The 17,267-nt window shown below is 38.4% G+C and overlaps 1 protein-coding gene across 2 annotated transcripts; it reads right to left on the minus strand.

The window, feature by feature from the left end:
• Window positions 1-14,996: 14,996 nt before the first annotated feature.
• ccl34b.4 (chemokine (C-C motif) ligand 34b, duplicate 4) lies at window positions 14,997-16,715 on the minus strand. Of its 2 annotated transcripts, none has more exons than XM_073830325.1 (4): window positions 16,553-16,715; window positions 15,452-15,578; window positions 15,305-15,372; window positions 14,997-15,219 (listed from the first exon to the last, which is right to left on the minus strand). In XM_073830325.1, the coding sequence occupies exons 1-4, from the start codon at window positions 16,629-16,631 to the stop codon at window positions 15,197-15,199; spliced, it is 297 nt and encodes a 98-aa protein (XP_073686426.1). In that variant the 5' UTR covers window positions 16,632-16,715; the 3' UTR covers window positions 14,997-15,196. The 2 variants fall into 2 exon arrangements, with proteins under 2 accessions (XP_073686426.1, XP_073686427.1); XM_073830326.1 differs by lacking the exon at window positions 16,553-16,715 and adding an exon at window positions 16,164-16,286.
• Window positions 16,716-17,267: the final 552 nt, after the last annotated feature.

Genomic DNA, 17,267 nt, shown 5'->3' on the forward strand with positions numbered 1-17,267 from the left:
AAGCCCTTCAAAATGGCAGCAGAGATTCCCCAGAGGGGAAGTTCTTAGGAAAGATGTGGAGTGGATCGCAGCCCTAGCAGTATGATTTTGCAGGAAATTGCATACATACAAACCAGGGGCCTCATTTATAAAGACTTGCGTAGAAACCATCCTTGATTTTATCTAAGATTTTTTTTTTATTTGATCGTAAGAGCGATTCAGAGAAAACGAACGTACGCACGAAATCCATGCGTACGCCAGTCATTCGGTTATAAATCACAAATGATCGTGGAATTGTGTGCAGCTGAATGTTCCGCCGTCGAAACGCCCCTGCTTAATTAATTAACATATAAAATGAGCTCATTCCTAAAGCAAAAACTCTGTGACAATGGCAAGTAAAAAGGAGCGCAAGAAATCAAATTATAGTGAGGCTGAGCTATCTGCAATACCAGGCATTACCACAAGGAAACGGTCGTACGCCAAGCTGGAATCTGACGTGGAGATAAGTACTTTTCCACGTCAAAGACGGTTTTTATAAATCTGTACTTTGACGTGGATTTGATCGTACGAACACTCTAAGATCAAATCAGTGCGTAAGAAAGTTTTATAAATGAGGCCCCTGATTCCAAAAAAGTTGGGACACTGTACAAATTGTGAATAAAAACATAATGCAATGATGTGGAAGTTTCAAATTTCAATATTTTATTCAGAATACAACATAGATAACATATCAAATGTTTAAACTGAGAAAATGTATCATTTTAAGGGAAAAATAAGTTGATTTTAAATTTCATGGCATCAACACATCTCAAAAAAGTTGGGACAAAGCCATGTTTACCACTGTGTGGAATCCCCTCTTCTTTTTATAACAGTCTGCAAATGTCTGGGGACTGAGGAGACAAGCTGCTCAAGTTTAGGAATAGAAATGTTGTCCCATTCTTGTCTAATACAGGCTTCTAGTTGCTCAACTGTCTTAGGTCTTCTTTGTCACAACTTCCTCTTTATGATGCGCCAAATGTTTTCTATGGGTGAAAGATCTAGACTGCAGGCTGGCCATTTCAGTACCCGGATCCTTCTTCTACGCAGCCATGATGTTGTAATTGATGCAGTATGTGGTCTGGCATTGTCATGATGGAAAATGCAAGGTCTTCCCTGAAAGAGACGACGTCTGGATGGGAGCATATGTTGTTCTAGAATATGTTGTTCTTGGATATACCTTTCAGCATTGATGGTGCCTTTCCAGATGTGTAAGCTGCCCATGCCACACGCACACATGCAACCCCATACCATCATAGAGATGCAGGCTTCTGAACCGAGTGCTGTTAACAACTTGGGTTGTCCTTGTCCTCTTTAGTCCGGATGACATGGCGTCCCAGTTTTCTAAAAAGAACTTCAAATTTTGATTCGTCTGACCACAGAACAGTTTTCCACTTTGCCACAGTCCATTTTAAATGAGCCTTGGCCCAGAGAAAACGCCTGCACTTCTGGATCATGTTTAGATATGGCTTCTTTTTTGACCTATAGAGTTTTAGCTGACAACGCCGAATGGCACGGTGGATTGTGTTCACCGACAATGTTTTCTGGAAGTATTCCTGAGCCAATGTTGTGATTTCCATTACAGTAGCATTCCTGTATGTGATGCAGTGCCGTCTAAGAGCCTGAAGATCACGGGCATCCAGTATGGTCTTCCGGCCTTGACCCTGGCGCACAGAGATTGTTCCAGATTCTCTGAATCTTTGGATGATATTATGCACTGTAGATGATGATAACTTCAAACTCTTTGCAATTTTTCTCTGAGAAACTCCTTTCTGATATTGCTCCACTATTTTTGCCGCAGCATTGGGGGAATTGGTGATCCTCTGCCCATCTTGATTTCTGAGAGACACTGCCACTCTGAGAGGCTCTTTTTATACCCAATCATGTTGCCAATTGACCTAATAAGTTGCAAATTTGTCCTCCAGCTGTTCCTTATACATTTAACTTTTCCGACCTCTTATTGCTACCTGTCCCAACTTTTTTGGAATGTGTAGCTCTCATGAAATCCAAAATGAGCCAATATTTGGCATGACATTTCACTATGTTACCTATATTCTATTCTGAATAAAATATTTAAATTTGAAACTTCCACATCATTGCATTATGTTTTTATTCACAATTTGTACAGTGTCCCAACTTTTTTGGAATCGGGTTTGTACATCACTCGCATGTATAGGTCTCGTCATATCCGAGATAGAGAAAAGTTGGTTGGGCTGCTTTGGCATGTATGGTGTTGGATAAGGCATATGTTAGGTTAGCTGTTACAACAAGTGAGAGAGGTCGAGCACACAAAATCTTAAAGAATCAAACCTCCGGGGAATGAGCGAAATAGACCAAGAGAGGAGAGTCTGCTGGCAGAAGAAAACGCAACAGAGCTTGTAATAAACTGAGTATCAACATTAGCTTGGGTTTTCCACAATAGTGAGAACTGTGGGATTTGAAACGTTGTAAAAACAACATTATTACAAAAAGCCCAGATTGGTGGAGTGTTACAGTGATGTTTGTCCTTCTGTAAGTTTCTCCCATCTACATATATGATTATGGAGCTCAGCTAGAGCAACCATAAGGTTCTTGGTTACCACTTTAGCCAAGGCCCTTTTCCATCAATTGCTCAGTTTGGCCAGAAGGCCAGCTCTAGGAAGAGTCCTGGTTGTTTCAAACTTCTTCCAATAAGGGTAATGAAGACTACATGCTTCTGTGAACCTTCAATGCAGTAGAACTTTTTCTGAACATTTTCCCAGATGTGTGGCTTGATTTAATCCTGCTCAAGCTCTACAGGCAGTTTCTTTTAACCTCAGGGCTTGGTTTTTGCTCTGATATGCATTTTCAGCTGTTAGACCTTTTATTAGGATGTGTGTGCCTTTCAAAATCATACCCATTCAATTGAATTTGCCACAGGTTGACTTCATTAGAACCGCAGTAACATCTACAAGCAATATGAATGCTCCTGAGCTAAATTTCGACTTTCACAGATAAGGGTATGAATACTTATGCAATGGAATCATCATAGGTTTAAAGATGTTAACCTGTTTTTTTTTGCTTTGCCATTATGGTGCGTAGATTGATGTGGTAAAAAAAAAGTAATTTAAAGCAGTTTAACATATGGCAGCAACATAACAAAATGTGAGAAAAAAATCAAGGGATATGAATATTTTCGCAAGGCACTGTAACTTTTTTGCTCAAAATGAACTAAATGTAAATAATGAGTCAATACATCATCAATCCTTCTTCCAGAACGTATTTTGTCCTTCCCTGATTCACTATGGTAAGTCTATCCACCTTATTCTTCCCATAAGAGTGGGGGCAGCCATTTGTAAAATTTTGTCTTATCTGCATCCAGCTTTTTTTTCTTTACAAAATAGCTTGTTTTGCTGCTTAATATTGCAAATTGGTGTGTCTTACCATATGTGACCCTGGACCACAAAACCAGTCTTAAGTCGCTGGGGTACATTTGTAGCAATGGCCAAAAATACATTGTATGGGTCAAAAATATTGATTTTTCTTTTATGCCAAAATCATTAGGAAATTAAGTAAAGATCATGTTCCATGAAGATTTTTTGTAAAATTCCTACTATAAATATATCAAAATGTAATTTTTGATTAGTAATATGCATTGTTAAGAACTTAATTTGGACAACTTTAAAGGTGATTTTCTCAGTATTTTGATTTTTTTGCACCCTCAGATTCCAGATTTTCAAATAGATGTATCTCGGCCAAATATGGTCCTATTCTAACAAACCATACATCAATAGAAAGCTTATTTATTGAGCTTTCATATGATGTATATATCTCAGTTTTGTAAAATTTAACCTTATGACTGGTTTTGTGGTCCAGGGTCACATATTGTTTTAATGTACTATGAACACATGAGGAGGTATTCCAAGACTTTTGTTTTGAAAGTGTTTTATGGAAAAAGTCGAAGGAAGTGATGTGAGAGCACACGAGTGAAGACGTGGGCGGAGAAAAAAAATACGAGCTCGGGAGGGCGCGCGCGCTCGGTGGTCGGAGAGTGTCAGAGGGGCAAAGGCTAAACGAAATTAACCCCTATTCTCGCGATTCCTTTGTTTTTACGTGGACAGCATTTGACGAGGAGCTGGCCTCTGCCTGAAGAAAGCTGAGGTACGTTACTGTGAGTTTTCTTCATTTTGTTCGACTACCATTGACATCGGGAAGAAATACACATACAGTATTTTTGTTGTTCTTCAAACGTAGCTGATTTCGGAACGAGTGACTTCTGCTTTTGTTTGAAGAAAAAAACGCCACAGGCCGTTTTTTTTTTTTGAAGCATTACTGCCGCTGTGTGGACGCGAATGGCATTGCGTACTCTTTGACGCTCTTTTGACAGTCTTCTCCTGTTTTGAGTGTTAAACCATTGCTCTGGAACTTAGTATATTTTTTTATTCCATGGAATGTCTGGATACTGGATTCTGATTGGCTGGCAGGTGTGCAGTAATTAAGCAATAAGGTACGAGAGTGAATAAATCACGGCTGAAGGGGTTGCAGGCACTCCGCTTCGCGTCGTGCCTAACAACGCCCTTCAGCCGTGATTTATTCACGATACAGCACGGCCTCAAGTACCTTATTGCTTTTATAAAATGGTTACCACACAATAAAAATATTAATATCAAAAATATATATTAATTTATATATATTAGGTTGTACATTTTCATAAAGTAAAATCATTAACTGCCTTCCGCTGTAAAAAGTAGTCCCTAACTGCTAAAGCTTTGTTTACGTTGCTAAGGGTGGTTGCTAAGGAGGTTCAATGATACACAGAACGTTGAGTGAAGCGGTCGTAGCCGTGCTGTATCATGAATAAAACACAGCTGCTGACCAATCAGAATTGAGGAATGGAACTAACCGTTTTATAAAACCGTTTAATGCACAGGTAGTTCCAAGTCAGTTTAATCACCGTTCTATATTAATGCGCTGCTTTAATTGATGTACGCAAAAGCACAGAGAGAGAGAGAGAGAGAGAGAGAGGTCGGAGATCGCATTGTGCTGCGCACATACATAAACTTCTTGTCAGCGTTTGCCTGCGATCCTTATTAAAATAGCATAGATACTAGATCGCTACATTATATTCCTCAGCAACGGGGTGGTAAAACTGCTGTTTTTGAATGAATTGTTGTTTGTAGAGAGAGACGCACAGCATGCAGGCAGGTAACGTTACGCACACACACAACTGTCATCTCTCTTGCCTTCACACTCTCTTGGTCGATCGATAATCTACTGAAACAAATGCTATATTTCATTCAAATAAATGTGATTTTACCGGACTATTTAATCTCCGTGTCTGATTTGAAGCGGCCAGAATGCTAGAGCTGCGTGTCACAACTGACGAAAATAACCGTCTTTTTTATCCATTCAGTCAAATTTTGCGCTGCAAATATCAATCCTTGTTTTAATTTGTCTATAACCATGGAATAAGCGGGATAATCAACGGCTTGCCGTGCGTTAAAGGACGCTTCGCGTCGGGCGGTTATTAGCCTCCACGTTGTGCATTTAAAATCCTTTATTACGCGGCTCTTTGGAATGCTCGATTCTGATTGGTCAGTTGAGACATTTGCAGGTTCGTTCTTTTCAAATAATCACGGCTCCAAAGTAATAACGCATAGCCGGTACTACTTGTATGTTTAAAATCCCTCCGTGCCAACAAAGATTACCGTTTGGCGCCATCTTGTGACAAACACTGGGCAACCACAATTAACAATGGAAAATTTCGACATTAATCTATTTAAATTGTCTTACTAACGTACATAGTTTGAATGTTAGTCACGTGGTACTATATCGTTTCGCGGAAGGATAAAAATGTTAATTTAAAACAAATATGCCAATAAAAGGTTTCAAATTCATATTCATGTCCAGTTTTTTTCCTTATGTGGCAAGTAGCCATGTAATAAGCAGGATAATGTACAGGCAGCCTGTAGTTATCGCAAAATAAGCCCCTTCAGTGTGATACAAGACTGATCACACTGTCGGGGCTTATTTCTGCGATAACTACCGGCTGCCTGTACATTATCCCTTACTTAACGCACGGCAAACCGTTGATTATCCCTTACCTATTTCATACTTGAACTTTTTGGACGTTCTACAGTGTTTCAAGATTTTTGACATTATTTTCTTTGGATTAGGGATGTTAACCGATGACCGTTTGACCGGTGGTTGACCGTATCAACGTTAACCGGTCAAAGTTGTCGGTAGTCGGTTAAAAAAAAAAGTGCCGGTGCGTCTTTTACGCATTCTGAAGGTGCCTGTTTTATCCATTGGTTTTATCATGTTGCAGTCTATTAGGCAACATTCCGCATAAGATGGGCTTAGATTTGGAAATACATTACATCTACATTTCAGTGGTAACCGATAAGGTGATGATGATCATCATCTTTCTTTATTATGGTTAGCACTACTTCAACTAAAGCGGCGTCTCTTTGGAGCTGTCATTTTCTTAAATGAGCCGTGGCAATGTTTCAAATGAGCTTCTAACCTAGACAAACGCCTTTATTTTCAAAGCGATCACCTTGTACCCAAACCATTTGAAACTAAGGAACCATTTGTCCTACGATTACATACAACAAGCTCTTCGGCGCCGCGTTTGCGGGACTCATGTTTCGCGCTGAAGGGGATTTTAAAAAAGTGACGTGAGTGGCAGTGTGTGTGTGTGTGTGTGTGTGTGTGTGTGTGTGCGCGGGAGGCAGAGCGGGCAGAGAGATGCGACAGAGTTGCGAAATTGCAGGCGCGGCTCGAAATGGCTGTTATTTCAAATAGCGTACCATATTTTAAACTAATCGGTTAACCGGTTTCAACCGGCTAATGAGGCTCGGTGGTCGGTCAAGAAATTTTTTAGTTTTCGCCATCCCTACTTTGGATGGACACTTGAATAGGCTTTCTCAACTGGGAAGAGAGCTTTTGAACAAACCAGTTTCTTTGTGTTGAAAGATTTTGCTGGAAGCATTTCGACAGTGATTTTTGCTGATTTTCTCTGAACTGTTCTTTCGTGTTTTTTGAAGGAAGGAAAAGAAAATAATTGATATTGACAGGTTTTCATTGGTTGAACTGATTACCCTGCCGTATATGGACGCTCAAACACCAGCCCAGTTCCGCTGTGAGGTAAAAGTCTAATATTGCGTTATGACTCCTATTCAGGTATGTTGATTTTCATATAAAGTGTAAAAATTTACTACAAATTGTTGGTAAATGAATAGCATCTTTCAGGAATAGTTCACCCAAAAATGAAAATTTGATGTTTATCTGCTTACTCCCAGGCCATCCAAGATGTAGGTGACTTTGTTTCTTCAGGAGAACACAAACAAAGATTTTTAACTCAAACCGGTGCAGTCTGCCAGCCAAATAATGGTAGTAGATGGGTACTAGTGATGCGCGGATGGCGGTTATATCCGCGGGTCGGGTGGGTCGGGTAATAAAAAAATGCATTCTGATTATTTGCGGGTGGGTCGCGGGTGGATGAGATAAATCAATAATGATGCAAATATTAACTACATTTTCTAAAACTTGAACGTGTTTTAAATATGTTTTTCATCAGGCAGAGACGATTTCATTTGTGTGCGTGTGTGTGTTTGCCTGTTCTAAGTTTTTGGTGACAGAAACGTTGACATTCCATATAAAGTTTGAAGGGAGTTATGCCTGTGCTAATGCTATTGAGCACGGTAATGCAGCGGTGTAGTGCATTGGTCGCTTTGCGTTTACCCCTTTCTTAAACTGGTGAACCCCTGTAAACTTCAGTCCAAGCATGCGTTCAAATACTAAGTTCAGAGCGGCTCTAATAGAGAGAAAACCCGACCGATTTCGTCAGAGATTGCGGAGAGTCGCATCCAGATGTCAGTTAACGTTATTCTTTTCTGCATGGATTTGGCTTAAAATCATGAGTGATAAACGTATAAGTGTGCAGCGATTTGCAGATCAGCTGAATCAATCTGCTGTTAACATGAACCATCAATTTATCATATCATCATGCAAAACTAAGAATTACAATAAGTGTAATATGACGATCGGGTGCGGGTCGGGTGCGGTTATCTAAATCAGAGAAAAATATAGGTGCGGGTGGGTGGCGGGCGGATAATTTATTTGAAGCTGCGGATTCGGGTGACGATTGAGCCCATCCGCGCATCTCTAATGGGTACCAAACCTTTAAAAGTAAAAAAAAAAAACATGCACAGACAAATCCAAATTACACCCTGCGGCTCGTGACGATACATTGATGTCCTAAGCACGAAACGATATACTGAACAGTATTTATATAGTTTTTTTTACCTTTGATACACAGCCACGTCGAACTGGAGTTCGTGCAAGCAAACGTAATCTTTTAGCATTAAATCGGTTTGAACAATCAGGATAAGCGCAAGTAATTACCATTTTGAATAGCCGCTATACCCACAATCTCTGTGCCTCTGTGCTCTGTGTAAACAATGAGTGTCGGTTACATGCGACAGATCACTTGTGTATACTACGCCAGAGCGCGTAACATGTAACAAGCCGGATGATGAACTTGTGCTCAGGACAGATTGACATTGCTGTGTATGAAAGGTTAAAAATGATATAAATACTGTTCAGTTTCTCACAAAAACCGATCTTTTCGTGTCTTCGGACATCAATGTATCGTCACGAGCCACAGGGTGTAATTTGGATTTGTCTGTGCGTTTTTTTTTTTTTAACTTTTGAAAGTTTGGTGCCCATCCACTGCCATTATTTGGATGACAGACTGCACCGCTTTGAGTTAAAAATCTGTTTGTGTTTCCCTGAAGAAACAGTCACCTACATCTTGGATGCCCTGGGGGTAAGCAGATAAACATCAAATTTTCAGTTTTGGGTGAACTATCCCTTTAACTGTTTGAGGGAACAGTTTCATTGATTTTGATTGTTGTGGAGATTACAGCAGTAAACAAAGAGACTTTGTCACACTCACAAGTGTGAGTTAAGTAAAAATTCATTTTATTTATTTTTTTGTACATTTCCATTTTCCAGTTTACTTGCGTTTTTTTATTCTCTGTTTAACTTGTGTTTTCTATGTGCCTACCAAACAAAGTAAAAATAAACCGAAACTTCTGTTATCTTGGAGTAGGGGCATTCCTCCTGTGGGCTGATAGAGGGAAAGAAGGGTTAATATTATAGCCTGGCAAGCCAGACCCACATAAATGTAGGGTCTGGGCACTCTCCATAGACAGGGCTCAACCGGAGGGGTGGGATAAACGGTTGTCTTTCAAACTCCTCTCCACGCAATAGGATAGCGCTACAACCAATCAGAGACGTAGTCGGTCGGGTGACGTAGTCAGAGCGACGAAGATTTTTAACAAAAATCAGTGCACTGTGCAGTCTGTCAGCCAAATAATAGACATAGATGGGCACTAAACCTTTAAAAGTAAACATGCACAGACAAATCCAAATTACACCCTGCGGCTCGTGACGATACATTGATGTCCTAAGACACGAAACGATCGGGTTTTGCAAGAAAATGAACAGTATTTATATCATTTTCTTTTTACCTTTGATACACAGCCACGTCCATCCGTCATGAGCACGAGTTTAGCATATCTATGATTCGGCTCGTCACATGTGGACGCGCTCTGGTGTAGGATACGCAAACACCGGAAGGGGAAATCGGTGAAAAAGTCCAGGATGAGTTTGCGCAAGCAAACGTAATCTTTTAGCTTTAAATGGGTTTGAACAACCAGGACAAGCGCAAGTAATTACCATTTTGAATAGCCGCTATATCCACAATCTCTTGTGCTGTGTAAACAATGAGTGTCGTATACACGCCACAGATCGCTTCCGGTGTTTGCGTATTCTACACCACAGCGCGTTCAGATGTAACGAGCTCCTGCTCAGGACACATGGACGTGGCTGTGTATCAAAAGTAAAAAATTATATAAATACTGTTCAGTTTTCCACGCTTAATTCACGGAACCAGGAATTCATGTCTGACGGAACTTATGGTCGCAGGTCAGTCGTCATCATGTTAAGCCCGCCCACCGACTCGTGATTGGCCCGGTACATCTTGGATTTTTCGGAATTTTAAGTGAATTGAGAGTAACTAGACTGACCTTGGAAGCAAATGTAATTTGCTGCCGCTAAGGGCGCGTCTAGATTCTAGGCTATTAATATTACTCAATCCTCATCAGACGCTGCTACAAAAGACAGTGGCAAACTAAGCAAGGCAGGTAAAAACGTCCTTAAATATGTAAGTATAGGAATTAAATGTAGTAGGGGTTGAAGACCTAGATTTTGTCATTTCCCTAGTCTTCCAAGATACATTGCAGAATATAATCTTAATCCTACATAGTAGTGAAAATTCCTGCTACACACAGTAGTGTAAACAGTTTTACCATTTACTGCACTTTTCATTATTTCCCTATAGCAGCTAATAAACAGGAAGTCTTGCCCATAGGCTTACTTCCGCATTGAAGAATAAGGTGGATTTTTTATGACCTTCACTCGCTAACTTCCCTCTGTCTTGTTTACTCGGATGTGCGTCATTGACTATGTTGCATGAGTGCCCAATACTGGTGGAACCTTTGCAATGAGCTGAACTGGAACATCTTAAGCCCTTGATCACTTGAAATCCACTATGGAGTTGATTTATTATTTACATTTTTTCTCTTACGATTTGTTTGAGGCATTATATGTGTATATAGGTATGCTTGTGCTGTTATAAATGTGTAAAAAAAAAGTGATAGAGTTGTTTGGGGTGGGGATAAATTAAATACAATCTGCAATGACATCATAATCATGCTGCATTGTGGTCTATTGAGCAGCCTGGGGTGTGCATATGAGACTCACTCCCTCAGGTCAAAATTGAGGGGTTAAGGGTTTGACCATATAAACTTCCCTTTTCTACTTTTTAAGTAAAAAAAAAAAGATCTTCAAAATGGCATCAGGGATTCCCCCTAGGTGAAGTTCTTAGGAAAGTTCTCAAAATCTAAATGTGGGGTGGATCGCAGCCCTAGCAGTTTGATTTTCGCAGGAAATTGCATGCATACAACGCTCGCCCATATATGTCTCGTCATATCCGAGATAGAGAAAAGTTGGTTGGGCTGCTTTGGCATGTATTGTGTTGGATAAGGCATAGGTTAGGTTAGCTGTTACAACAAGCGAGAGAGGTCGAGCACACAAAATCTTAAAGAATCAAACCTCCGGGGAATGAGCGAAATAGAGCAATAGAGGAGAGTCTGCTGGCAGAAGGAGAACGCAACAGAGCTTGTAATAAACCGAGTATCAACATTGGCTTGGGTTTTCCACAATAGTAAGAACTGTGGGATTTGAAACATTGTAAAAACAACATTATTACAGTTTTTATTACAGGTGAGTAGGCCTAACGCCTGTTTCACGTATACTCCATCTGCAGTGCGTAAGCAGTCCGTGTGTGTTATGTATGCGGTGCAGAAGCAGCACAGACTTATTTTGCTTTAACCAGGATGCGTTTGCAGTCCATTCCTGATCCGCGGCTGTTTACCACAAACATAACATTTATTTAGCTTTTTCAGCATTGTGATCCTCTTTTATCACTGTACAGTAATACAATTATTCATAGACATATTCATGTTTAAACTCAATAAATATAAACAACGTATTATTCAATTCGCTTGACTTTTAGATTTGTATATTAAGTTGCTCAAGCAAGTTGCAACACATTTAAACACAGCATAGATATAGCTTTCTTTTCTTATTGAAATTGAGCTATCACAAATGTTTTAAATTAAAACTTAACACTGACAAAAAACAGTCGACTTTCGTGCCTTTCTTTCGCTTAAAATTTTTATTAAAATTTCCTTTAAAGAACTTGTCTTTTCTACCTCCACAAGTGCATCTATTATGTGGTCTTGTTTGTGTGAAAGTGCACTTTTCCTTGTTTTAAACCTAGCCAAAAAGCCACGTGTTAACTGTGAAACACAGTAGACTTTATTTATATGCATTTATGGTGTGATCACTACATTTCTGTGTCAATCCATGTTCATTTTTACAGCGAACAATGCACTGTCACTTTAATTCAGTGCATGCAGCACAGAAAAAAAAGACTCTGTGTGGAAACATAACATCGCTGCACTGCTCCTGGAATGCACTGCCAGACCGCAACCGTGTGCAGTGTGAACGCTGCAAAAAAATATGCAGCGCATACGCACATTGCATAAAAAGCATCAACTATTGCAAAGGGTCATTTAATTATGGGTTGTTGTAGCACTGTGCTTGAAATTTTTTTCAAGGAAGGAATGGTTGTAGCTACAGAAACATCTTAGGCTAGTCAGATTGAGGTCCTTTCCGTCTAAACTGGTTATGTCTCTTTAAGGAGAAGTTCACTTCCAGAATAAACATTTCCTGATAATTTACTCACCCCCACGTCATTAAAGATGTTCATGTTTTTCGTTCTTCGCTTGCAAAGGAATTCAGTATTTTGAGGAAAACATTTCAAAAAATGGAGGGGATGATCATCTTGCACTAGTTCTGCGATACGCATTAGGCCTACATAATCATGTTGAAAAGGTCACACGCGGTTACTTCTTTGTCTTTGTCATTTAACTATTGTGTTTTTAATGTATAATATCTAATATAGCTGAGAAGTCTAATATACATGAATATGTGGAAAAAATACTTTCTCATTGTCAGCACTGAAGTTTATACTGTACCAACTTACTAATGTTACATGAAATACACATAATCAATAGTACTAGTTACAATAAATAGTGCATGCCAGCAAACAGACACAAAGAAAAGAATAAAGATGCTAAAGAGAAAAGATGTTTTCATGTCTGAGAAAGGACCTCTTGCACACATTCACAAACGTCAACCACAAGCAAAACCAGTAAATGCTGATCAGAGTTTGTGTAGTTTCAGATTGCAGTTGTTCATTGGCATCATCAAATATATATAAAAAAAAAAGTTTCGTTCTCATACAAATCAGTTAAAAATTCACTCAGACTTGTGTCAGCCGCCTTGAGTTAATGACACACGTCCATTACTAGTACACTGAGTGAAATATATTTTAATATCTTAAATTTTAGTAACTCAATATCTTAAATATTCAATTTAAATGCATACATGCACAAAAATGTTCAAAATACAACAGCAAAATCTCTATATCTAGTTTAAGTACCTAAAAATGTCTTATCATTATGAGTTTATTTTCAGACATTCTTGACTAATGAGCTGTCAGTTGCTTGGGTAGATTCTCCCACATGAGTCTGGTCACTGATAGTTGATGTTGGTGGTGATAGTCAAATAGCCAGTTTCTTTCTTTGAGCTTTGCTGCAAAAAGCAAACAACCAAAAAACTTAAATTCAAAATGCATCTTTAAAAGCTTTTTATGTCGTTACAAATTCTGTTATGTTTTACCATACTTTTTTGCTTTAAGTAACTGCATATATTTCTTCTCCACCCATGGTTGTTTAGGATCAAGGCAGAACTCTCAAAGTCTCAAAGCTGTCAAAGAGAATTGAAACATTGGATACACAGAAATATAACATCAGATGCTGTTGATCTCTAATCATCTAATGTTTTCTTTAGAATGGAGCTGTGGTTCTTACATGACAGCCTTCACACATGGAAGACTTTCTTTTTGCTTCTTGAAACTGATGATGGATCGGTCACCTCTGTCGTCAAGACGTTTGTACAGCATGAATCCACCTTTTGTTTTGCTAAAATAGAAGAACCAAGTAAACCTCAATATTCTGCATCATTCCATCTAATAGAATAACGTATGAACATTATAAAGCACTTTACCTGTTGTAGTCCAGATCACAGCTGCAAGAACCACCGCAACAGCCAAACTCCTCATGAGGATCCTTTGTGTCTCCATTGCCACAGTTGATCTTAAACTCTCACTTCTTGTGTCAGATAGAATGTGATCAAGACGTACTAATTTTCCTTAAATAGCCACAAATGCTCGTCTTGCTCTAGCTCTGGGATGCACATTATGTAATCATGTTGGAAAGGTCACATGCATTTAGTTTAGTAAAAGAGGGTGTACTAAAACGGTAGTGTATGGCAAATAATAGAATCTTGTTTTCTCCAACTTTAAAATCGTCTGACATCATTGTTTTACTGTTAAGGGTGTTTGGTTTGACTGCCTTTGCTCATTCACTTTGTAAACACTGGGTCGGTTCTTCCACCTACGTCATGCGTGACCTTTCCAAAATAATTTCTTACAAAATAATGCTTACATAATGCGTGAGGTCGGGCTGGTGCAAGATGAGCATCTGCGGTTAAAAATTACGTGCGTTTTATTGTTTTATTGTACAAGAAATAGTTTTCTTAGACAAGACTCTTATTCCTCGGCTGGAATTGTGGAGAGCCCTTTGAAGCTGCGTTGAAACTGCAGTTTGGACTTTCAAACCATTGGCCACCATAGAAGTTCACTATTTAGAGAAGAATCCTCAAAAAACTTAATTTCTTTGCAACTGCAAAAAGAAAGACATGATCATCTTTTATGACATGGAGGTGAGTAAATTATCAGGAATTTTTTATTCTGGAAGTGAACTTCTCAAAGAGTAATACGAAATGGATCTAAAAAGATACTTTAAAACTTTGTTCAAGTTGATTATTTTTATGAATGCCATAAAATGTATAATTTCTTTAGTTGTTAACCGAATACTCAGGGGTTGACACTTTATTTGGTTGATAAATGGCATTACAACCTTCTCTGTGCATTAGGTGCTGTTCTCCACTAGATGGCCCACATGCCATTACTGTAACACAATGTTATTTGTAGACAGATGAATATTTCACCCAATATTAAATATTTCCATTCATTTACAGGTGGATACAATCTTCGAAAGCAAAAAAAAAAAACATTTTAAAGCAACATAATATCCCACACCAAGAGAGAAAGTCATACGTATTGGGAATGAAATAAGGATGAGTAATGACAGAATTTCCCGTTTTTTGTGAAAAGTATTTCTTTAATGATTCAGCTTAAATATAATTAAATACAGTGCAAACTGTTACAGAAAAAAATCTTTTTATGAAAGTAAGTAGCTTAAAAGTTATTTTTCAAAAATTGCATTTTATTTTTTAAAGCAGATAAAACAAAGCATTTAAATGTATTTTAACACTCAGATAAGCTAAAGAGGATCTAATATTTTTTTGCTTAAACCTATATAATATATATTCTTTTTATAGATAAAAGTATAGGTATATAGATAGATCTGCATGCAGCATCCTCTAGGCCTCCATTGGCTCAGTCCACTATCTCCTTCAGACCTAGGGGAAAGATAGTCATGTTTTGAGTTTTTTAATTAGTACATAAGCATCATATTAAGATGCCATATTAATATTAGGGTTGTACCATTCATACGCCCTTTAATCCAGCGTGCTGCTGGATCAGAGCAGATCTTCTCCTTCTCTGTGTAGAATCTGCAGGACAGATGAAATAAAATAAACACAATATCATACATATTAACTTCTGTAAAATATCGGTGTTTAGAGAGCTTACATTATAGCATCCACACATGGACTCAGAGCATTCTGATGCTTGTAGCCAACCAGTTCAATTTCAGCAGGGATTCTTGCTCTCGACACCTCCTTACAGCAGCTCACTCCGACACGTGTAGGACGACGATCTGAAAGAGAGACAGAGATTGAAACCTCCACTGTACTCCTATTGTGTGGATACTTTACGTGTGAAAATGAGATGATCGTGATACTGATAAGGGCTACATCAAAGAAAACAAAACCACACTACAGTTTAATGCAATGTATAGTAATGGATTCACTTGTTAGGATCGTCCACACACACACAAAAAAAGCAAATTCTGTCATTATTTACTCAGCCTCATGTCTTTCCAAATCTGTCTGCATTTATTTCTTCTTTGGAAGCCAAAAGAAGATATTAAGGAATTTTGGTAGATAAACAGTTTCGATTCCCATTGACTTTTATAATATTTTTGGACCATACAGTGGAAGTTAGTGGGAACTGAAACTGTTTAGCTGCCAAAATATTTGAAAATATCTTCTTTGCTCTTCCACAGAACAAATAATGTCATACAGGTTATTAGGAATGACATGAGGAGGAGTAGATGATAACCAAATTATTGGGTAGTTTATGCCTTTAGAAACTACCCAACATGTTGGTGTGAATTAAATGAATCTATAATGTAAAATCTGAGTATAAATGCAAAAAAAGTTCAAAAGCCATAGAAACTTACAGTTGACTTGCTGCGCAGTAACACACACAAGAACCATCATCATCAGAGCTAATTTCCAGCAGAGCTGCATGATGTTGGTGTGAAATATTCAGATAACCACAAAAGGAAGATGTTTGCAAGCTAGCTTCTGTTTTGAAGGTGCTATCTAGAATCAGGTCTTTTATATATGCTATTTTTCAAGACAGGATATTCACTTCCTTTACATCTCTAACCAGTAAGAGTAGCCTGCAGACCCCATGTGACAAACACTCAAATTCATGATCACAGCATTATGAGGTCCTGCAAATTTAAGGCTCTTACTAAGGTTTCTCATCATCGGCAACACATGAAAAGATAGTGAGATAAAATTGAATATTGAAGTATCATGCGCTGCATGTTTAGTTACTTACAATTGCCTAGTGCACCAGTGAAACATCCCATGAGAGCGATCAGAACAGCAACGGTGATTAATCTAGAAGTCCAGGCCATAGCTCTTGGTGTCCAGGTCAAAGGTAATTTGGTGTTGGTCAGTTAGACAGTGTTGATTATGTAGGAGTAATTATGTAGAGGTCTTTTAAGTAGCAGTAGACCTACAGTGGCAGTCAGATGGAAATATAATGCGTCATAAATTTACCACCACCCTTTTGAAACCATTGCCTTAAGCGATCGTCGAAGCATTCACACCTCTCACCCACAATGTAGTCAGTTTTACCCATCAGCATAATTTATGAGAAACTAATATCCCCCCCTTGGGTAGTAAGGAAATGCAAAACTATGCGTGAAATGAGTTTAGCTGAAGAGTATGTCTTAAGTTAAAGTGCTGAGTTTCTGATTTTGATGCAATTGGATGTTTATTAACTAAAAAAATAAATAAAACAATAAAATAAAAATTATACACGACCGATCAAAAGTTTTTGAACAGTAAAGAGTTTTCCTGTTTTTTAAAGAAGTCTCTTCTGCTCACCAAGCCTGCATTTATTTTATTCAAAGTACAGCAAAAACAGTAACATTTTGAAATGTTTTTACTATTTAAAATAACTGCTTTCTATTTGAATATATTTTAAAATGTAATTTATTCCTGTGAATTCAAAGCTGAATTTGTAGCATCATTGCTTCAGTCACATG

Source organism: Garra rufa, chromosome 24 (genome assembly GCF_049309525.1).
Source record: "Garra rufa chromosome 24, GarRuf1.0, whole genome shotgun sequence".
Lineage (NCBI taxonomy): Eukaryota > Metazoa > Chordata > Actinopteri > Cypriniformes > Cyprinidae > Garra > Garra rufa.